Source organism: Psammomys obesus, unplaced genomic scaffold (assembly GCF_907164565.1).
Source record: "Psammomys obesus unplaced genomic scaffold, mPsaObe1.curated_primary_1811, whole genome shotgun sequence".
In the NCBI taxonomy this organism is placed as follows: Eukaryota; Metazoa; Chordata; class Mammalia; order Rodentia; family Muridae; genus Psammomys; species Psammomys obesus.
The window spans coordinates 10,667,643-10,690,447 of record NW_026585987.1 but is presented as its reverse complement, the minus strand read 5'-3'; the positions used below and the strand labels follow the sequence as shown (position 1 = coordinate 10,690,447).

Sequence of the window (22,805 nt, the reverse complement as noted above, 5' to 3'; positions counted from 1 at the left end):
ACAAAAGTCACATTCGTGGGTCTGAGCGTGTTTTCATATCAGTCCTGGCAGAAGGTGTTCTTGGTGTCATCTATTTAGAGAAGACACAGAGATCTGGTCAGTGGGCTCAGTAATGGCCACCTATTAAATATTATCACAATACGTTTTGATTGTACTTGGTATAACACTAATCCTGGGCCTTTTATGGTACTTTCTCTTGAGACTCTCAAGCCAAATTTTTCTTTCATAGGAAAATCCTGTTTTACTATTGACAAAAATATCCTCCTTTGTCCTTCCAGCACCCGTGGCCGACTTGTCACTGGATAATGGACCTTCAAGCTTATATCATCATGTACATTTTCTCCCAGGAAATCTTCCTCTTTCTTCATAATCATGACCTGTCTTGTGTGTAAGGCCCTCCCTCTGGAATTCATCGCAAGTGTCCTCTCACCAACAAGCATGGAAGTTACAGTGATGACAGAGCAAAGCAGGGGACTGTCCTCCCACTATGACTGGCAGCTTCTGGCTTCTCCTGCCCTCATTCTCACTTCCAGCCCACCCCCCTCAGAAACAATGATGGCCTCTATATCTGGCCTCCTCAACCCTAGGCTAAAGAAACAAATATTAAATGGCACTGAGGTTTTGAGTATAAATCTAAAGGAGCTCTCGAAAGGAGCTTTTGCCTTTAGAGCCTGAGAGGAACAAATGAAAAGACAAATTGTAGGTCTGTGGTTGTCACAGTAGGGACTCCTATCATTCCATCAGCTTTCATGTTCACAATGTACAAACTGCCTAAAAGACCAGGGTAATTGAAAGGCAGGCATAAACCTCTCTGGTTTCTCAGTATTAACCGAAATTGCCTCCTACTGAAGTTGATTTCTGGCTTAGAATCCTGAAAGCAATACAGGCCACTCTGTTTCCAATGCTGGTATCAAATACCTTTAACCATTGTGAAGAAAAGCCTCTGAGGACTGGTGGGTAACAGGGCTAACTTAGTGGCACAGTTCTTCTAATTCTGTTCTTAAACGGTTCTCTCTCCAACCAAAGAGCATGCACAGGCTGGACCTAGAACCCCTACGCATACATACATAGCAGACGTGCAGCTTTTCTTCAAGTGGGTCCCCTAGCAAGGGGAGAAGGGGCTGTCTCTGACTCTGTTGCCTGACTTTGGATCCCTTTCACATAGCTGGGCTGCCTTGTCAGGCCTCATTGGGAGAGGATGCACATAGACCTGCTGCAACTTGATGTTTCAGGGTAGGGGTATCCATGGGGACCTCCTCTTCTTTGAATAGAAGTGGATGGTGAAATGGGGGAGTGGAATGTGAGGGTAGGGCTAGGAGGAGAGGAGAAGGGGGCTGTAATCAGGCTGTGAGTAAATAAAATAATGAAAAAATGGTTCTCTCTCTTTTTCTCTCCTCCCTCTCTCTCATTCCCTCCCTTCCTTACTTCCTCTTTCCTACTTTGCCCTCCTCTCTCTCCTTCTTTTACTCCCCATCTTTTTTCTTGTTTATTTACTCCTGTTCCAGAGAGAATAAATGGTGAATATGCCTGAAACACCCACTTCATCATTCATCAGAGGTTTGCAGTGTTTTACCTGACCTTCAACTTTATCCTGCCAGCTGGTATCTATGACCCTGCCCTCAAAAATAATATAAATTGGGTGTTACAGGTTGGCTATTTCCACGAAGTGGTGCTATTGATAATTAGAGCCTGGTAGGAGTTCCATCAAAGAGATGTCTTCAAAGAAAAAAATGTCAGACTGGTTTCTTCCTCTTTTCTATTCATGCCTTGGCTCCTGGGGTAAATGGTTTTGGTCTCCCTCATGTTCCTGCAGTAATGTGATGCCTTCACCTTAAGTCCATCAATTTGGGATTAGAGCCTCCACGACCTTAATAAACTTTTTTTCCTAATAAATTGATTGTCTCAAGTACTTTGTTATTATGATGGGAAGATAACTAGCATAGAAGGTTGATGTATGTGAGTATAAAAATATTGGGTTGAAATAGGAAAAATATGATAAGCAGTAGGATCCGAATAACTAAACCTGGTGGGAAAGTGCAATGATTTCTGTGTGGACACATCTAAGGCCATTTCAGGGAATGCTGGGTAGAGCCAGGGAATGCTGGGTGAAGCAAGTGTCCAGTGCCTACATCTCTTGAGCATGTTCTCCATGACTTCATAAGTTCATACTTTATATGGAACTGAGATCAGCCATCAGCCGCCCAGCTGAGAAGAGAGTCCCTAATCAAGTTCTCTGGGTAGCTAACAAACCAGAGCTGTAGGATCATTCATCAGACATTCTCACATACCATCTTACACCCACACCATACCCCACGTGACTATTTACGCTCTTCCCTCAGGTTCGATGAAATGACAAGAATCCTGGACAAATGTGGGATGGAGAGGTTACACTCAGAGCAGTTTAGATGGGGCTGGGAAAACCCAGGATACTGATGAGCAGCATTTGTGTTGATCAGTTAACAGGAGCTGTGTGGGGTCACAGGAATGGGGTTCCCAGCATTGTCCAGATATCTTCCAAGGCTGCCTCTGTCAGTAACTTACAGAGCCTATGTAAACGATGTCTGAAGATTTGTTTCCCACAGGGCACCCTGAAAGCAATGAGAGTAAAGTGCCCATCTTGTCCTCCCCCCAGATCCAAAAAACCTTGATTTCAGCCTTGTAGGCAGTCCCCTGCCCTCCATCAGGTAATCCTCCCTTGCTCTGAGACAGGAAAAGAAGGCAGGGAGGCTGGAAGGATTTATTCCCTTTGCCTTCTGTTTACTTATGACACAGACAATTTTTTCTCACCTTCCTCAGAGACTTCTGCTTACTGAGCTTATTTTTAAATTCTCAAAACATCTTCAATGAGCCATTGTCAAAAATAACTTTCTTCTTGAAGACATGTTACAACAGTTCTGATTTTTTTGTGGGTAATGGTGACTGTCCCTGTCTGACTTTAGCAAAGGTCAATAGGCATTAAAATGTTCTAAGCATTGGGGAGGGGGTTTCATGACACAGAATAGAGTTCCCTCCTCCCTCTTCCCCCTCCCCCTCCTCCCTCCTCCCTCCTTCTTCCTTCCTCCTTCACAGTGATTCACCAGTCCTTCATGGCTGCTCCACTAGTGCTGTCGAAACTTCCTTCTCAAATACCCTAGCTGTTAAATGTGCTCATCCAAAATTTTTTCACCAAAAGAGTTTGCAATTTCAGATATTTTTGGTTTTTAGAATATGTGCATATATATAGTGAGATATTTAGGAGAAGAGACAGAATTCATTTATATTTCACCTAACCTGGAAGTCATTTTATAGGACATTTTTAGTGCTTTGATTATGACCTGTTATGGGACCACAGGTAGAATTTTACACTCATGGAAATTTCCCATTGTGTCATCAACAGGTTTCAAATTTTAGAAGCATTTGAGAATTTGGATTTTCAAATTAGAAGTGTTCATAAGTGGTGGAAATTTACATCTGGGCTAGACAGGTAAATAAGGGAAAGATTGGAGGATGTTGAGATCAGTTCTCCTACATGATTCCTTATCTAGTTCTTCTGATAGGGGTCTACAGCCAACCTTGGAATTTTTTGAAGCCTATCCTAAGCTCAAGAAAGACATCAAATCCATAGAATCTTCATGTTCAGTGCAGTTTATGTTTATTAAACATATCAATATGTTTAAGTGTGATGGTTTTCAATAAGTGAGACCCACCTCCGCGTAAGTTCCATACATTACATTTGCATCAACCCTCGAGGAAAATTCTCATATAAAAAGCTAAACCTAGATCAGTCACAGCAAACACTACACACTTCAAAGAAATCTAAATAGCAGGATCTTGAATGTGTTTTCTACTCCTTAGCAACTTCAGGTTTTTTTGAAATGTATCTATCAGTATATATATATATACATGTGTGTGTGTGTGTGTGTGTGTGTGTATACATAGTCTAAACTCTGCTTAAGCCCGAATATTTCATCTTCCACAGCTGGATTCTTTGTTGTTGTTGTCTTAGATGGAAAATGAATAAGCAATAAACCTAATGCTAATGTTTTAAATTGTGTGTTTTTTGATAAATCCAGGGACAAATCTCGCTAGGGAAGATTATTCTCAAATATGAATTACTCAGTAGCTCTAGCATAAACTGGCACTTCTTTCCAAAGCAGAGTCATTTCACAGTTTGTATTTGATGAATACTGAGGAAAACCTCCCAAGAGACTGAATCATATTTGTTCTCAGACAAGAAGGCAGACGGAGCCCTGTGACCATAGCATGATGAATTCTGCTCTGACATTTAAGTCGCTCGATCTTCTGACAAAAATAAGGATCCCACGTGTGAGGTTGGCTTAGTAGGCTGAAGCGTGACATTACCACTCAGGATGGAAATCATTGCATCTGTCCGTTTCTTCCAATGTGTGTACACGCATGTGTGTGCGTGTGTGTGTGTGTGTGTGTGTGTGTGTGTGTGTGTGTGTGTGTTTGATTTCACTGAGGAAAGTCAACCTCCCTGAAAATCATGTTCTTTCCGTTTTCCTAATCAATTCAGGGAAGGTACACTGATCCATGGAGTACATCATTCATTCTTAGGGATGAATGTCTCTAGTCACCATCCTGTAATTTTACAGACAAAAAAAAAAAAAAAAAAAGCAAAGCCCAACACAATTTTCCAAAAACTCATAAATAGCTCATGCCCATGGTTTGTGAGTGTTCTTTATACCATCACTTGTAAAGAGAGAAAATCTGGACTGGGGTTTGGGGGAAAAAAACGGTTTGTTTGCACAGGTGGCTAAACAACAGAAGAGAAAAAGTAAATACTGGAAAGAAAGAGAGGAAAGGGCCAGTTACAGACGTTTTAACTCTGTATCCATTGCCCACCAGATTTTGATGAAGAGGACCAAGGCCCTTGGGCCCTACTGGGCTTCTTCAGCACAAGGCTTTATGGCTGTGATGGAGATGCTATGCCCTCTGCATCTTAAGATGCCAGCCTCACACTCAGACATCGTCTCTTCCTTGCCGTTCACTTCCACACAGATGCTGTACCCTTGTTCCTGGCACTCCGACGCTTCTCTGCAGACACATTTGCTGTTCTCAGCTGGAAAGAACAGGTTGGGGGAGACTTAATGGCACACTGTGGAGGTGGGAGAGTCAAAATGCACTACCTCCAAAGTAATGGCATGGTGATCAGAGAGTTCCTGCCCTGAGCAATACAATAAACTATCTGCTGGAAGAGACCTAAGACCAGGAAATGGGGCCATTTTGTTTCACTCAGAGTAAATGGGCTTTGAATTGGTGGCAGGCTTTCTGCTGGCTGGACACACATGAGGCAGATCTATCCAAGTCATAGGGGCTGTCATCTTTGTGAGCCAGAAATCAAGTATAATTCTTTGTTCCCCAGGCCAAATGAGAAGGTTTCAGCAGAGAGTGGAGAGGCAAAGCTCAGAGGCACAGAAAGAAAAGAATTAAAAGATTAATTCTTTTCTTTAATTAATTAAATTGAATGCCATACATTCTCTTTAAAAGAGAATGTATGGCATTCAGAAGATGCTTGTCCTATGAAAACTAATCAGAAACAAGGAGAAATGGCCTGGTGGAAACACATCCCTCCAGGGGGCCAGTAATGAGGTCAACCAGGGAACAGTAACACAGAAATGAGCCAGATGGGACTGGAGTTACGTGTCTTCATCAGACTGCAACCCCGGGACAGAAGCTTGGTTCCGGCATCCCAGCCTTTCCCATTCACCATATTTCCAAAACATGGGTGGTGCTCAACATCATTGCTTACTTCTGTTCAGACATGTCCTAGCTAATACTGGGGCCAAGAAAGTAACACCTTTCTCTATATTCTCTTCTGATTATTTCAAGAACTGTCAGCTGAACTCCCTTATAGCAAGGAGAGGTTTCCTTAATCTCAAATAGTACCTGGCTCAAATCTTCAACTTTACTTTGTTCTGTTAGTGGGGGGGGGGGTGCATGCTTCGACACCATGATGTACATGTGAACGTCACAGAAAAACTCTAGGGAAGTCAATGCTCTCCTTCCAGGATGTGGACTCCAAGGACAGAACTCAGGATGTCAGGCTTGGCCACAAGCACCTTTACCCACTGAGCCATCTCATCAGCCCAATGATACTTCTTTTAAGTGTGTAATATAAAGATTTGAAGTTTAGAAAGTATTTTTATGTAAACCCTCTTTTTTCCTTAGATTTTTTTAATCTTTATTTTATGTGCATGGGTGTTTTGCCTGTATTCATGCCTGCATACCAGGAAGGTAGACTAAGAATTAGTGAGGCTTGGAAGAACATTTAGATGTTTTATTTTGTGGTTTGTTTTGATTGTCCTTTTATGTACCTCATCCAAACCCCTCTCGAGGAGGGAACTTAAGGGGCAGTTTACTGTCAAACCAATCTGATATATTTGACATCTCAAAGTATCTGCTGATAAACTAGAAACTACATTGTTTAAAACTCTTGGCACCATTGCTTTAGCCTTCTTACAGTTAGAAATATGGACGGCTCCTTACCATCGCACTTGCTCCACGGTGGACACGCACCGCAGGCTCTCTCGGCTGAGGCAGGGGGAGTACAGCTGTCCTTGCCAGCGAGACCATAAGTTCTTCCTTGACAGCGGAGAACATGCATCTTGCAGATGGTCAGGGACAGTACCCTTTTGCTTCTCTCATCTCGAGCACATACATCCAAGGATGGTCTGAAAAGAGTATTTTAATTAGGTTTTTTTACAAGATCTGTTATCTTCAAAGCCGAGGAAGACAAGCAGAAGTAAGACTTTGGGCTCACAATCCTGCATGTAGTCAATCCCACAGCAACCACAAAAACTGTGTTTGTGCTTTCCGTGCTTATAGTTTTTATAGTTTTTATGGTTGATTTTCCTCTCGGACAGACCAGATGCTGCACACAGGACGAGAAGGTCAGGTCTGCCAGCAACTTCCAATGGACTGACATCAAGGGAACAGAAGAGCAGCAAACACCTCCAAGAGATGGCGTGAAACCACTGAGCCCCCAACTCAACAACCCTTGCGTCTGTAATTCGGCATTGTTCACTAAAATCCTCAAGAAAACAAGTGAAGATGAAAGTTTCACATTGCTATTTTTAAGGTTTATTTTTACTATTTTAATTGTGTACGTGCGTGCGTGCGTGCGTGCGTGTGTGTGTGTGTGTGTGTGTGTGTGTGTTGTTTTGTACACATGAGGGCAGGTGCCTGCAGAGAGCAGAGGAGTGAGATCCCTTGGAGCTGGAGTTACAGACAGTTTTGAACTGCCTGATGTGGGTTCTGAGAACTGAACTCAGGTCCTCTGGAAGATCAGCAAGTGCTCCTAGCCACCGAGTCATCTCTTCAATGTTATTTTTTAAAATATCTGTGTAGCCAATGTGATAACTCATTGATTAAAGGCACTGGTCATCAAACCTAATGATGTGGGTTTGATCCCCAGAACCAAAAAGGCGGAAAAAGAGAGCCAGCTGCCCTCTCATTTCCTCACTTGTGCTGTGGCATGATACCCTCTACCCTACCAATAAGAGTGTCTGTGCAGATCCAGCCATACCACTCCTAGGCATATACCCAAAAGAGGCACAAGTACACAAAAAGGACATGTGCTCAACCATGTTTGTAGCAGCTTTATTTGTAATAGCCAGAAGCTGGAAACAACCCAGATGCTCCTCAACTGAAGAATGGATGCAGAAACTGTGGTACATCTATACAATGGAGTATTACTCAGCAATGAAAAATAAGGAAATCATGAAATTTGCAGGTAAATGGTGGGACCTGGAAAGGATCATCCTGAGTGAGTTGTCCCAGAAGCAAAAAGACACTCACAGTATATACTCACTCATATAAACATACAATATAGAATAAACCCACTAAAATCTGTACATCTAAACAAACTAAGCAAAAGAGAGGACCCTAACTAAAATGTTCAATCCCCATCCTGAAAGGCAAAGAGGATGGACATCAGAAGAAAAAGAAAATAGGAAACAACCTCGGAACCTGCTACAGAGGGCCTCTGAAAGCCAGAAGAAAACAGGAAACAACCTTGAAACCTGCCACAGAGGGCCTCTGAAAGCTTCTGCAGTATAGACTGTCAAAGCAGATGCTGAGCCTGATGGCCAACTGATGGGCAGAGTGAATGGAATTCTATGTAAGAAGTGGGAAATAGTAAGAGCTGGAGGGGATGGGAACTCCACAAGGAGAGCAACAGAACAAGATAATTTGAACACAGGGAACTTCCCAGAAAATCATACTCCAACCAAGGACTATTCGTGGAGATGACCTGGAACCCCTGCACAGGTGTAGCCCATGGCAGTTCAGTGTCCAAGTGGGTTACATAGTAATGGGAAGAGGGACTGCCTCTGACATAATCTGATTGGCCTGCTCGTTGATCACTTCCCCCTGAGGGGGGAGCAGCCTTATCAGGCCACAGTAGCGGACAATGCAGCCACTTTTGATGAGAACTGATAGACTAAGATCAGAAAGAAGAGGAGAACCTCCCCTATCAGTGGACTTGGGGAGTGGCATGCATGCAGAAAGGGGAGGGAGGGTGGGATCGGGAGGGGAGGAGGGAGGGGCTTATGGGGGGATACAAAATGAATAAAGTGTAATTAATAAAAAATTAAAAAAATAAAAAAAAGAGTGTCTGTGCCTACAAAGGATTTGGAGATACTTCCATTAAGCATCTTAATGGGTTTTTTTCTTAATCACTATCGCTAAAAGGCTACAATAGAGCTATTTAGAAATATAATTCTAAAAACAAATATTCCCTAAACTGGGCATAGTGGCACACATAATCTCAGAACTTGGGAGATGGAAGCAAGAGGGTGAGATTTTCAATGCCAGTCTTAGCTACACACCAAGTTCAAGGCCAGCCTATACAGACAAGACCTGTCTCAAACTCCCCCATACTCCCTCCAAAAATAATTCCATTTCTGAATGCTGATGGATATGAAAGGTAGAGTTATAGGTAAAAGTCTTGGGTAACAAAGCTTATTTTTATATACTGGTCAGAAATATTTTACATTCTCTCTTTGACCTAGAGCTAAATTTGTCTAGGGTGGCTTATATAACAAAAGAACTTTTTCTTTTTTTAATTTTTTTCTCTGTTTATTTAAAGTTTGAATGGCTCCACTTAGAGTAATTTAAGAAGCAGAAACTTCCTCCCCCTAGAGGCATTGCAGGTATGGCTGCTGTGTCACACGTGTGTCAGAAGGTGGCAGAGAGGAGAGAAGCTACACTCAGTGTTGTGACTTATACACATTTGAATGATTAGTAGCCTAACACTACCTGAAAAAAAGGAACCTTGAGACGACCACCAGTGAGGCATCAGGCAGGCCTGGACGGGCTCCCAGGACAGGGAGTAAGCCAGAGACTAGAACGCCACCTGGGACTCCGGGCTCTGGGTGGGAGTGAATCTGAGACAGACAACACTTGCAGAAGGGCAAGGCTAGGAGCAAGTCTGAAATCACCCTGACAGGGAACTAACCTGAGATAACCAGCAGCCCAGACCACACGGGCCTGGGGGCAGGGGGGTGGGAGAGAGATGGCCATACCATGGCCAAGATGACCCCTGCCTGGTGCCGTAAGGCATGAGAGAGTGTGGCATAGCATTCCTGAGATGTCGCCAGACACTCAGTGAACATTTGCAAGCAAAGAAGTGTTGACAAAGAGTATACTCTGAAACACACTGACACACTACAGCCACAATGAGATTTTTTTTCTCTGTTGGGGAAGGAGGTTTCAAGGGTGGAGAGCAAGTACAAGGAGAGGGGAGATGAGTGGGATTGGGTATATGATGTAAAATTCACAAAGAACCAGTAAAAAGCCTTGGGCATCCAATAGTGTGAAATTATATTAAAAGTCATGTCATGGCTACAAATGACAGAATGAAGATAAACTGGGTTGGAGGGGTTAATGGGGAGTTAAAGAATTTGATTCAAAGAAACAATAGCTATAAGACCTTAACAACAAAGTTGGGACACAAGAATAAGGATGTATCTGGACTGATGACAATTTTCATTTGTATTATTTACTAATTTTCTGTGTACTAAAAGTCATGAGATGTAATCATCATCATCTATTACTAATTCAAGAAGTGGATATGGGTTTTGATGAACATGGCAACTACAAAGTATTCAGTAAATTGCTGTTTTGATTCTTAAAGATGCACCAACTTAAGTCCTTAATCTTAAAAATGAAAATGATCCAGAGGCCAAATGTCTCCTTTGTCCTCCCAAAACCCGTTCCATTCCTCCTCATTTCTTGGAAGTTTGGCATGGAAAGTCCATATCAGAACTTCTTTATCCTTAGCTCTGAGTGGGTTCCACCATAAACGGCACTGGTGAGAAGGTTTCAGGCATGGAAGAAGGTTCAGGGACGTGTTTATAACTCTAGAGTATATCTGTGGTACCTCTCAGGAACCCTAAAGGAGTCTGCTCCTCCTTGGAAGCTATGTCCTCAAAGCTTTCTCTGCCTTCATGTTTCATAAATGTCTTTCTCCCTGCTTCAGGCCTGGGTGCGGATATGTCCACATGCACTATTGCAGGCGCCTTACTCTGCCCACATTTTTGTGGACATGCTGACCAACCTCTCCTATTCCTTACCTAATTCTACTACCTGCATCTTGTCAGGATCCCAACACAAGCTTCCAGGGGTAAAAGCCCTGACCAGAAACAGGTAGCATTCTTAGCCTGCAGATCCAGAAAGGAAGCGTTTAGCGTCAGAAAAGCTCTCTTATCTATTGGTATTGCTTTTAAAAAGTTTCTATCCCCAGGGAATTTGAGCCTAACCCTCTAAAGCTGTAAATCCTCTGGTGACAGTTCTATCATTTCACTTCATTTTTTATATAGAACAAGCAGTGCACAAGCGTCCCTCTGCTGTCTCGCCCCTCCAGATTAGAATCCTGTTTAACACCCATGACTGTCAACCTGTGACCTGTAACAGGCAGCAATGGGCCAGATTAAGATGCAAAGACCCTTAGCTCTTCTTAAGCCAAGCCTTCAGTTCAATAAGCTCTGCGGAGCCATCGCATTTACCCCGGACAAAAAAAAAATCAAACAGAAAAGTAAGTGGCCAAGACAGAGCTTACCCGCACTCGTAGGGCATCTTACAAATGCATTTTGAGTTCTGCAGTTTCTCCCAGGGCCGACAGAGAGGAGCTGCTGGTGGTAGAGTGGTGGTGACTAAAAGAAACATTGAAGAGACATGACCATTAGGGGATCTCATGATAAAGCCTTGTTTCATGATAGCACTCGCTGAATCAGAGTCTGTAGAAATTGCGACTGTAAAGATTTCCCACAGTTAAAAGAAAAGATGAGGATTTGGGTGGACAGGGAGGTGAGAAGGGTCTAGGTGAAGTTGGGAAAGGGAAACGATAATCAGAATATACTGTATGAAAGATCTATTTCCAATTTAAAAATAAAAAATAAAACAGTATGTTCTCATCCCAACTCACAAGCTATCTCCAGTTGACATCTGCTTGCAAAGGGAAAATTAGTTCTCCAAAGGCCCAGTGGTGGAAAGCCAACGTAAATGAACTCAATGGCGATTTTGTGGACTTTTTGTTGCATGTCGCTTGTTAGAGCATTTTCACGCCTCACTGGTCTTTCACTTGTATATTATATTCTTCAGGTTTGTGTTTTTTATAGTGCAAGTGCTTGTGTGTGTGTGTTTTCCTTTTTTCTTTTTTTTTAAATTTTGGTTTATTTGGGTTAGTTGTTGTTTGCCCATTTATTTTCTAAAGAAAGAGAAAGAAAAAATGGGCATAGAATTGTGGGTAAGGAGTGGGGAAGATCTGGGAAAAGTAGGAAAAGGAGAAACCATGATCAGAATATATTGTGTAAATTTTTTTTCATTAAAAATTATAGGAACTGAACAAGTTGTGTTTCCAAATTTAGGAGCGTGCTTGTGCTCATGCACACTTGCACATGTGTGTGTGTGTGTGTGTGTGTGTGTGTGTGTGTGTGTGTGTGTGTATAACAACAATTAAAAAAGAAATAGGATGCCATGAATTTGTGAAAGAGCAAGAGGGAGCACAGGAAAGGCTGGAATGAAGAAAGAAAAGGAAGGAAAATAATGCAATTTTATTTTAATTTCAGGAAATAAAAAAATTAAAAATATATATTATAGCTGGGAAGTGGTGGTGCATACCTTTAATCCCAGCACTCGGGGGGAGGGAGGCAGAGGCAGCAGGATCCGGGTGAGTTTGAAGCCAACCTGGTCAATTGAGTAAGTTCTAGGACAGCCAGGGCTACACGGTGAAACCCTGTCTCAAAAACCAAAAAACAAAACAAAACAAAAAACATATATGTGTGTGTGTTATCTATATACACAAATGAATGTATACATATATAGTATAAGGTTCTAGAGCATTTCACAGAAGAGCACTCTAAAAAGCTGTAGTGGTGATAACAGATACCATTTCCTAGGCACATTTAATGGATCATGCACTGTTCACACATTTTACTATCTGATCCCTTCTAACAAGTGTCTATATAAAAGATGAAAAAACCCAAGGGTCAAAAAAGTTTTGGAAATTGGTGCTATCTCAAGTGTTTTACAAATCTTCCTATGCAGAATTAAGCTCACATTTGTTGGAATCGATGGCGAGTAGGGCAGGTTCCCTTTCATGAAGATGATCCTTGTGAACTGTTTGTTTTTGTGTACTGCATTTGCCAGTAGCCCGCCATGGGTCACAAAGCCACAAGAGAACTTGGAGCACTGGAGAATGGTAGGTTTTGTCCTTTTTAACTGCATTTATTTCTTTATGGTATGCATGTGTGTGGCACACATAGAGAAGTCAGAAGACAAGTTCCATCAGATGGGTCCTGGGAGATCCAACTTAGGTCATCAGGGTTGGCGGCAAGAGCCTTTACACACCGATAGCCTACAGGCATGATTTTATAAAGAAAAATTATAGAATGTATGCATTCCTTGCTTGTCTTCCAGAAATCTAGAAATCTCAATAACAATCACATTCTGTAAACACTTCAGTTTGATGCAATGGCACTCCAAATGCAAGAAAGAAGATTGAATCCGGTACTAGAAATGAAAACGACATAAGGGAGAGAGGTGCTATCTGAATAACAGGGTAGTCTGTAGTGCCCTGGTAATATTATTTTCTCAATCTGTTCTGTTTTGTTTGCTTTTGAGACAAGATCTTATACTATGGCTCAGGTTGGCCTCAGAGTTGAGGTCCTCCTGTTTCAGATCCTCAGATCACTAGGATAGCAGGTACAGTGGTCTGAATGAGACTAACACACACACACACCATGGGCTCATGTCTGTATGCTTAGCACTCAGCTGAACTGCTTGGAAGGATTTCGAAGGGTGTCCTTGCTGAAGGAGGTGCGTCAGTGGAGGTGGGCTTTGAGGTTTCAAAAGCCTACGCCAGACCCGGTCTCAGTCTCTGCGTCTGTGTCTGTGGCTCTCTCTCCCTGCCTGCTACCGGTGGATCAGGATGCAAAGCCCGTGGCTACTTCTCCAGCACCAGGCCTGCCTGACTGCAGCTACATTCTCCACCATGATGATAAGGAACTGACCCTCTAAATCTGTAAGCCGGGCCCCAGTTCAATTTTTCTCTTTTTTAAGAGTCACTTTTGTCACAGCGTCTCTTCACAGCCACAGAACAGTCACAAAGGCAACAGGTACAGCTACCGCTGGTAGTTCCTTTGTTTTCATCAACCAAGTTATGTCAATTTATGTAAATGGTGAAGATAAGAGAGGATGCGTAGGATCTACATTTTGCAACTTTTCTGTCGTCTAAAACCCTTCTAAAGTAAGATTTTTTTATTAACCTACATTGTGGTTTGAATTAAAAAATATCCCCCATAAGCTCCTGTGTTTGAACAAATGGTGGCACTGTCTGGGGTGGTTATTGGAGGAGCAAGAACATCACCAGAGGTGGGCTCTGAGGACTTCGCCTGGACTCCCCCCCCGCCCCGTTCTCACTCTGTTTCCTGGGTGCAGTTGTGAAGTAATGAGCCAGCTTCCGGCTCCTGTCACATGACCCATCCTTCCCCACCATTGTGGACTCTCCCTCTGGAACAAAATCAACTCTTCTGTAAATTGCTTTGGGTTATGGTGTTTTATCAAAGTAGCAGAAAAAGAACTGATATAGCTCATACGATAATAGATTTCATTAAGCTAGCTTTACTCATGCTAGCTTTACTCACTGCACTTTGCTTATTAGGTTCCCTGATTGCTGCTGCCCTTATTCACTCTAAATAATCATCTGCTTTAGTATCCGAACTGTTGCTTTTGTTTTCAATGTTGTTTGTATGTACACACGGGTACATGTATGTTTGTATGTACACACGGTCACCATGCATGTGGAGGTCAGAGGACAACTTTGGGGAGTAGCTTCACTCCTTCCACCTGGTTTTTGGAGGCAGGTTTCTTGTTTCACTGCATACTCTAGATAACTGACCCCCACTCCCCATATCACATTAGGAGGGCTGGGATTACAGTCGCTCACTACTTTATCTGGCTTTTTACTTGGGTTCCAAGGGTCAAACTCAAGTCATCAGGCTCATATAGTGTGTCCTTCTACCAGCTGAGCCACATTACCAGGCCTCCTGTATGTATTTTTTTAAGCATGCATTGTGCAGATGAGAAAAAAGCATTTTTTGTCTTATTCTGTCATATGATTTACAGCTCTATCCATTTTCTTTCAAAAGATACAGTTTTGCTTCTCTTTGATAAAATTCCACTGTGTAAATGAACCACATTTTTGTCTTAATTTCTAAATTTGAATTTAAATATTAATATTGATGTTTTAAATAAATATGAATATTAATATCTTTAAAGTACCAAATTTGTACTTCATTCTCTCCCCTTGAATTTTTCCTTTATCCTCACACACACACTCTAATTCCCTCCCAACTTCATATGCTCTTTTTTTTTTTTTTAACCCAGTGAGTTGACTGCCTATATGGGTGTTCGGCTATCTATACCCACAGGCTGCATTTCTGAAGAAAAGTGACCCCACACACAGCAGCCATCAATTACCTAGCTCCTCAGCCATCAGGGGTCCTTCATGACCTCCTCCCCCATGCAAGCTAGGATTTTTTTTTTCTGGTTTGATCTTGTGCAGGTCTTGTGCATGACATATCTCATTGTCTTCATTCATCTGTTGGTAGAAATCTGAGCTGATTCTATCTGTGCTATTGTAAGTGCTGTAATAATTACAAACGTGCAGGTATTGTTTTCCTTTGATGACTTAGATTCCATCAGGTGTGCAATATCACTGGATGATTTGACAATTCTAATTTTGATGGTTTAATTGTTTACAGTATCTCTGAATTGGTTTTCATTGGACTAAATTTACATTCCCATCAGTGCTATGTAAGAATTCCTTATACTGACAGAATTTGTTGTTGTTTAGTAAAATATTTTTAATTACATTTATTAGATCAAAGCACATTTATCTGTAAAAATTCTGGAGATGAGTAGAGCTGATAGCCATTCAACAGTAGGAGTATGCTTAATACTAGTTATCTGGTCAGATGAAAGGGGAGGAGGTCTTCCCCCACTCAGTGGACTTGAAAGGGGGCAGGGAGGAGAGGAGGGAGGGAGGGTAGGATTGGGAGGGAATGAGGGAGAGGGATACAGCTGGAATACAGAGTTAATAAACTGTAACTAATAATAAACAAACAAACAAATAAATAAATAAATTAGTTATCTGTATATTTAAAATAATTAAAATAGTAAATCAGGATATGCATAAGTATGTAAAGGTCTAGTATTTCATTCACTTATTACTTAACTGATATTTTGTGTTTGTGTACATACATGGAATATGCATGTTTGTGTGAATAGCAAAACTTTTAAAGGATTAAATATCCAAAAGGCTAGTACTTTAATCAGTTATTACTTAATATTGTGTGTGTGCACATGAGTGCACACAAGTATACACATATGTGGAAGCCGTAGATCAATGTCAGGTTGTCTTCTTCTAGCCCTCTCCACCCTATGTTTTGAGACAAAGCGTCTCATTGAACCTGGAGCTTAACATATTGGCAAGACCAGCCAGCCTGACGGTATGTACCCTTCTCCATGTCCCACGCTGGGGTTAAAGACATTTACAGCAATGCCCAGCTTTTATATGGAAGCAGGAGATCTAAACTAGGACCTTCAAGAGTATGCAGGAAATACTGCACCCACTGAGCCAGCTCCCCGTTCCCATATCTAACTGATATTTTAAAACACCAGCTTTGAAAGCTGATAAACATAGGAATTTTTGTTTGTTATGGGTTTATTTTAGGTGTAGTTATTATTGTTGTCTGCATATCCAGAAAAACGGGTCTATAAAACATCTTTAATTAGAACCAGCTATAATATTATTTTCCAAGGAGTAGGAGAAAAATTCATACTCAATTATGCTATAAAATGACAGAAGCAAACATTTCAGAAAAACAACTATCTAATTTCCTTTGAAACAAAATTATGACCCCATTACGTATATACTGTTCGCCTTCATTTTCAAACCACGGGTACAGGTGCATTACTTTACGCGACTCAAGCAAACTCGTATCAGTGCGGCAGGGTACACACCAATGATATCAGTCGTTTTCTGATGTGTTGGGGAAAGAGCTCATCGAGGCTGATGTGGAAGGCACTCCATTAGTCTGCCGTACTCCTCTCTGCTCTCTACACATCACCACTCGCCATGTCTACCTTCCGGGCCACAGGACCGCTTGCTTCAGTTGTAGACATCTAATTCACTTAGCAGAGTTCATCATAGGATCTAACGCTTCCTCCTCTGAAGAACACACAGACTTCAGCACTGAACTAAAATTTTTACACTAGAGAAATACTCTGTGAAGTAGGATGGACATGAGCTTTCCTTCTTTCCCGGTTACGACTGTTAAAAGCGTCTTTCCAGGCTGGAGAGATGACTCAGCCGTCAAGAGTGCTTGCTGGTCCTGCAGTAGGCCTGGGTTCAGTTTCTGGCACCCACAGAGCAGCTCACACCTGTTTTTAACTCCAGCTCCTCGGCATCCAATGCCCTCTTTTGGCCTCTGCAAGCATTGGCCTCACATACAGTGCACTTGCATACATACAGGCAAAACATACACACATAAAATAAAAATAAATTCATCTTTTTTAATTATTAAATAAGCAACACATTTACATTTACTAATATGCAAATGATAAATATGTTTTTTAAAACAAATTAGCCCATTTAAAAACCTCTGAAAATACATAATTTGTCTTCCTAAAGTATTTTTTCTGTCTTAGGTGTTTTTGTTTGTTTGTTGAGACAGGATCTCTGTACATCACTCTGACTGTCCTGGAACTCAGTATGTAGACCAGGCTGGCCTCAAGCTCACAGAGATCCACTGGCCTCTGAGTACTGAGATTAAAAACATGGATCACCACACCCAGTTTATTTTAGGTTCTTAAAGGAATGTTCTAATGTGACGAGTGCTTAGAACTTTAGATTGCTGGATTTCCACTACCAAGAGCAAAAGAAGACCCACACATAAATCCCACACACACCTGCCGAACCTGAAACTGAGCTCAAAGTCCCAGGAAGCAGCTATTTGGGGAACACAGAGGAAAGACAGCTGACTCCAACCACAAGAACTAGTGGTTGCAGAAGGAAAATGGCTGGCTTCCCTGTTCTTCCCCTAACAAGCCTCCCATGTTCTTCCCATCCTGGGCTACAAAAACCTCACACTAAAGTCTAGGTCCTGCATTTCTTGACCTCTGGTCATTGAGTGACTCTGTCCTGTGCCCTGATCGCAGGGTGGCCAAAACTGGAGATGTCACCTCTTTGGCATTAAAGCATTCTCCAGCTCTTGGGTTCCTTTAAATTCTCTTTTGTTTCTTCCTGAAAACTTAATTCTCACTTACCCTTACAAAGAGAAGCTTCAGAAACCACAAGACTTTTCTTTGAATGATGTCTACTTTGCAGTGTTAAATATACTTAATAAATCTTCATTTTAATATCAATAAACTCTCTGAGAGTCCAGAAATAAAGCATTTAAATTTTTAAATAAATTGTCGCCTTAACTCTGAATTCAGGAAACCAGAAGAAAAACAAGTATCAGCTTTCAAAAAGTCTTCCTTTTCTTGGCACCCTAACAACTATAAAACCATTCTTTCGTATGGAGAAGTGAAGTTCAGAGTTCCTGTCTTACACTCCATGAGTCTATTGTGCCACATGAATAGATGTGGACCAGTGACCTCATTCTCCTAGGGAGCCAGATGGAGAGAATGATGCACTGGGGTGCAGTGCCATGAAGGTCACCAAAAGCACTCTCACCTGTCTGAGCACAGATGGCATTGAAGAGACAAGGAACCTACTCACCTTTCTGCACACACTGGGCGTTCTTCAGCTCAGGACTCCATTTAAGGCTGGAGCCACAAAGGAATGTTGAAGGACCTTCTAAGGACATGCCACCCGCACAGGAAAGGGTCACCTTCTCCCCAACCATGTAAAAAGGTTTCTGGGGGTGACTCTGCATGCCATTCATCAGCACAGGCAGAAAACAGGCAATTTCTGAAGATAAAAGAGAACAGAATGCAAACAGTCACTGCTTTCCTTTTCCTAAACAACCTTTTAAAAAAACAGCCTTATGTTGTGCTTATATACTTGTTCTGCCTTTTCATGTCACAGGACAAGCAGGGGAAAAAGAGAGTCTGCTCATAGCGTGCTCCAAAAGGTGCGCTCCATGATGTCTGGCATGTAATTGACCAATGAGTGACTGAAGACAAAACAGCTGTCACCTCCTTCCCCTGCCCTCAAAGCAATGTGACAACCTGAAATGAACAAGCCTACAAAAGGTCCCAAAGCCCAGCCTGCTGCTAAAATCAGACCTCACAGCTGCCACTTATCTCTGCAGTGAGGTGATGTCCCACCAAAATTTTCCCAAGAGCTTTATTCATTTGCATATCATTAGCTCTAATTAGATATGTCACCATCTAAAAATTTAAAGCACCACCTTTCACCTTGCAGTCATAAAAGTGTTCGGTGTTCAGGATTTTCCCATCCCAGCCTTTCCCTTAATGGTATTCATTAGTTCAAATCTATTTAAAAATAAAACAGCAATATATATATATATGAAGAACAGGTCAGAAATCATGATTGAAAACTAAAATCTTAGCAATGTAGCTCATAGATTTTAGACACTGCTATATAACATTGCTGTGTTTCAGCACTCTTTATCAAATGCAATATTTACCAATTACTAAGTGCCTAAATTTTGCCAAATATGTTGTATCTGATGGAGAAAAGCTTAGTGCAGGTCCCATATTGTGCCGTAATAATCTAGCATTGAATTTGTTTCTGGCACGATACATCTGCAGCCTCTCTCCTACCAAGGCAGATAGGAAAGCTGCACCGGACTAAAAGAAAAATGTTTCTGAGAATCAGAGAGCTATCAAAAGAGAGCAGTTTTAAGGGCCAAAGATTCTAGACAGAAGAGAAATCTAAGGTAGCATGTTTTTCCACATGAAGTACTTGTAAATTTGAAAAAGTAAAATAAAAATAAAAGCATAGTGAAGTACAAACTGAGGTGAGAACTGCAAAACAGAGGTTGAGCTCACAGGAGAGACACAGGATAAGGGATCAAATCCAGGGCTCCACCTCTGTCACAAAAGGAGATCTCCAGGTAGGAAGTCCATACTGTTCAACAGAATCACTTACTGGCCAGACACCATTGAAATAAAGGTTAACCAGAGATAAATCAGCCTCACTGTTCACCAATAGAAAATGTGTCTTCTCTAAAGATATCATCACAGCCTCAAATTGTTCTTAAAGTTTTTTCATGTATAGAGTAGCATTTAGCCAGTTTAACATTCAAAAACAAGAGAATGACCAAAGTTTGACCACTAAAAATACAGCAGAAACAAACCCATAAGAGATGCAGATAATAAAATTAACGGTTACAGGCCTTGAAAAAGCTGCAATTAGTTTGTTAAAAGTTTTAAATGGTGCCAGCTATGGATCTTGTCCCTGCTATCTCAGCAGCTGAGGCTAAGGCAAGAGGATTGCCAGTAGTTATGATCATGTAAATTCCATGACAGTTTGGGCTCTTGGGTGAGATTTCTGTGTCCAATAAATAAATAAATAAATAAATGACAAGATAAAAATTTTCTACAAAACATTGGAAAATATTTATAACAAACAAATATATTAACAGTTCATTAAAATTCTTAAAAGACTATACCACAGTTACACAGAAAATGCATGAGTGAAAGATAAATCAATAGAAATATTTAACAAGAACAGTGGAGCAAAGACTATCAAGTATCATATACAGTGACGCGAACACCAACTTCCATCTCTCTCTGGTTTCTCACTGTGGATGCTGTGTGAACTGCTGCCAATCTCCCTTCCCAAAGGCTTCCTCACCATGATGGTCTAAACTTTCCCTGCGAACTATGAGCCAGCGGAAGTCTTTTTTTTTCCTTAAGTTATTTTGACATGTTTTTGTCTTGTTTTGTTTTGTTTTGTATTGTTTTGTTTTGTTTTGTCACAGTAGAGAGAAAAATAACTAATACAGGCTCCTAACAGCTTTTCAGGAAAAGGAGATTAACTAAGGCTGGTGATGATTTTTTCCGTGGTATTGGGTTAACATGGGCAACTATTTATCCTCATTCATTTTCTTCTCTGTCACTCTGTCATCTTAGGATATATAGTACAACTGAGACCACTCACTCTGACAATGCATTTCTCCAACAAGCCACTGTAAATCTTCTCCACATCTGGCAACGGGATCTCCAATAAGAGAATACCCTTCATTGCAAGCATATAGTATGTTTTTCCCAACAGGAAACACTGTACCTTCACCCTAAACAAAGACAAAAGATGGAGATAGTTTGAGTTGTCCTGTTTCTCATCAACAAAATGTTTCTTTGGTTTTATTTGGCCTGAAAATCATAATTAACCTTAAACATAAGTCAACTTATATTCAAACAATTGATTTAGAAACACAATATAAAACATTTTGTCCTGCATGGGTCTATTTAACAACACTAGTACCTCCACCGATTGAAACACAGCCCTAATGCCATCATATTATGATGAATTGATTGTTCCCAAAATGCCAAGTGCTGTACTAAGCATTTTGTTAAAATCACTTTCGTGAACACCATTCTAGTAATTTCCTTTCCTTACACATGCACTAAAAGGCAGTTTGCATCAGAATTGGAGGTAGTTTTGTCTATCCATTCTTCATGTTAAAGAAGAATATTCTGTTCCTCGGCAATGTTATCTAATAAATGTCAGCATAACAGAAATATGTGTATCTTCTCGGTATCTTCATGAAAGTCTCATTGATGACATTGTACCATCTGGTCACTTGCTCTGCTTTTAAAGACAGGATTTCACTGTGGATCTCAGGCTAACTGGAATTCACTATCAAGTCTTAGGCGGCCTCAAACCCAGACTCCTCACACCTCCAGCTCTGCCTAGATTATGCACATCTGCCGCCACACCTGGCCCACCAGTAACCTCTAAAGGGCATGATATTGATCTTCTTCCCCTCTCCACTCTAGTTCTGGAAACACTGCAGTGAATGGATTAGATACTTTGTTAGCCTGTAATATGAGGAGGTGAGTTGTCATAATAAAGTAAGGAACGTAAAATTCCAGACTAAAAGAGTGTGGTTAGCCTCATTTAGGGATCCTTGCTTTCTCTCCTTACTTTCTGGTTCTCTGTTCCCCACACACAGGGAAATACTGGAGAAATACAGGCATGGGGCCTGGTGTGGAAGTGGACTCTCACATAGCTGTACTCTAGAAGATAGAACCTGATTTCCTGGTGCTTCATTATCATTGTCAGACATGCTATTCCAGGCTCAGTTTGCCTCCTTTATAGAAGCCTATAATTCCTATTAAGGAAACAATGGGAAAGGCACTTATCAGTGTTTGACTGTAGTCCCTAGCCCTTCTGCTTTGCAAGAGGGACTTCATGATGAGGAAACTTAACTCAATACCATTCAAACATTTTTATACAAAAAAAGAGACATTTCTATAGCAATTAAAAAAGGTTTACAGGCTCCATTCCCAACCTATTGAATCAGAAAAGGCTGGAGGATGAGAGTCAAGCAACAGTCTCTGTTTTGAAGTTCCCTGAATGATCTATGTAGACATTCTGAAACAGTTTTTTTTAAATGTTGGCTCTTAAAAGGACAAGAGAGCTTCATGGATTACTAAGGTATGTGTGTTTGCATTATATGTTCTCTAAACATGCTTCATTCAGAAGCCCCGTAGATCATGGCAAGAGTGTAGAACATTCTGCCATTCTCTGCTTTATATTCTTCTGCCTCTGCCTCCTTGCTTTGTCAACAGTGTCTACATTTGCAGAAACTTAGGCAAACTCTCATTATTGTGAGCTTAAAAGTCTGGAATTTAAGAACCAAAATTCCTCATGAAGAAGATAAAGCTGGCAGCATTGAGAACACCCTTATGAAGACATGTCTCTTATGTGAGTCACAAAGAGATGTCATTGAGCTCTGGAGTCAAAGCATTGAAAAAAAAAAAAAACTGGTAACAGAAGTAATTAAGATTACCGCAATGCCAAGTGAGGTCACTAGAACAACCAATGGAAATAGGCCAGTGTTCTTTTATGACCATGAAAGTTGGTAAAAGTATCATAAAGTCTATCTCATCAGACAGCGGTTAAAAATGACTCTTGGGGTAAATAAAAATTCTCCTTCCATGATAAAAATTGTTTTAAGAAAAGCCTTTTTCAATAAAAAGAATTTAAAAATTCTCTAGTCTTAAAAGCTTGCCTATACATTCACACTTAACAGTAACATTGGAAATGCTGAATGGCCCTCTAACTCATCAAGTGGCAAGACCATAGAAGGAATACTACC

General features: G+C 41.1%; 1 protein-coding gene and 1 pseudogene across 1 annotated transcript in view; one reads left to right on the top strand and one right to left on the bottom strand.

The window, feature by feature from the left end:
- Positions 1 to 3,608: 3,608 nt before the first annotated feature.
- C7 (complement C7) overlaps positions 3,609 to 22,805 on the bottom strand; it is a 70,684-nt gene continuing 51,487 nt past the window's right edge. Inside the window, exons 14-18 of the mRNA XM_055601016.1 lie at positions 20,642 to 20,774; positions 18,290 to 18,481; positions 11,063 to 11,156; positions 6,490 to 6,674; positions 3,609 to 5,062 (exon numbers count right to left, since the gene is read on the bottom strand). Of these exons, the coding sequence (XP_055456991.1) occupies positions 4,881 to 5,062; positions 6,490 to 6,674; positions 11,063 to 11,156; positions 18,290 to 18,481; positions 20,642 to 20,774 (786 nt within the window). The 3' untranslated portion in view covers positions 3,609 to 4,880. The remainder of the gene's footprint in view (positions 5,063 to 6,489; positions 6,675 to 11,062; positions 11,157 to 18,289; positions 18,482 to 20,641; positions 20,775 to 22,805) is intronic.
- LOC129671971 (small nucleolar RNA SNORA17) lies at positions 9,134 to 9,259 on the top strand (annotated as a pseudogene).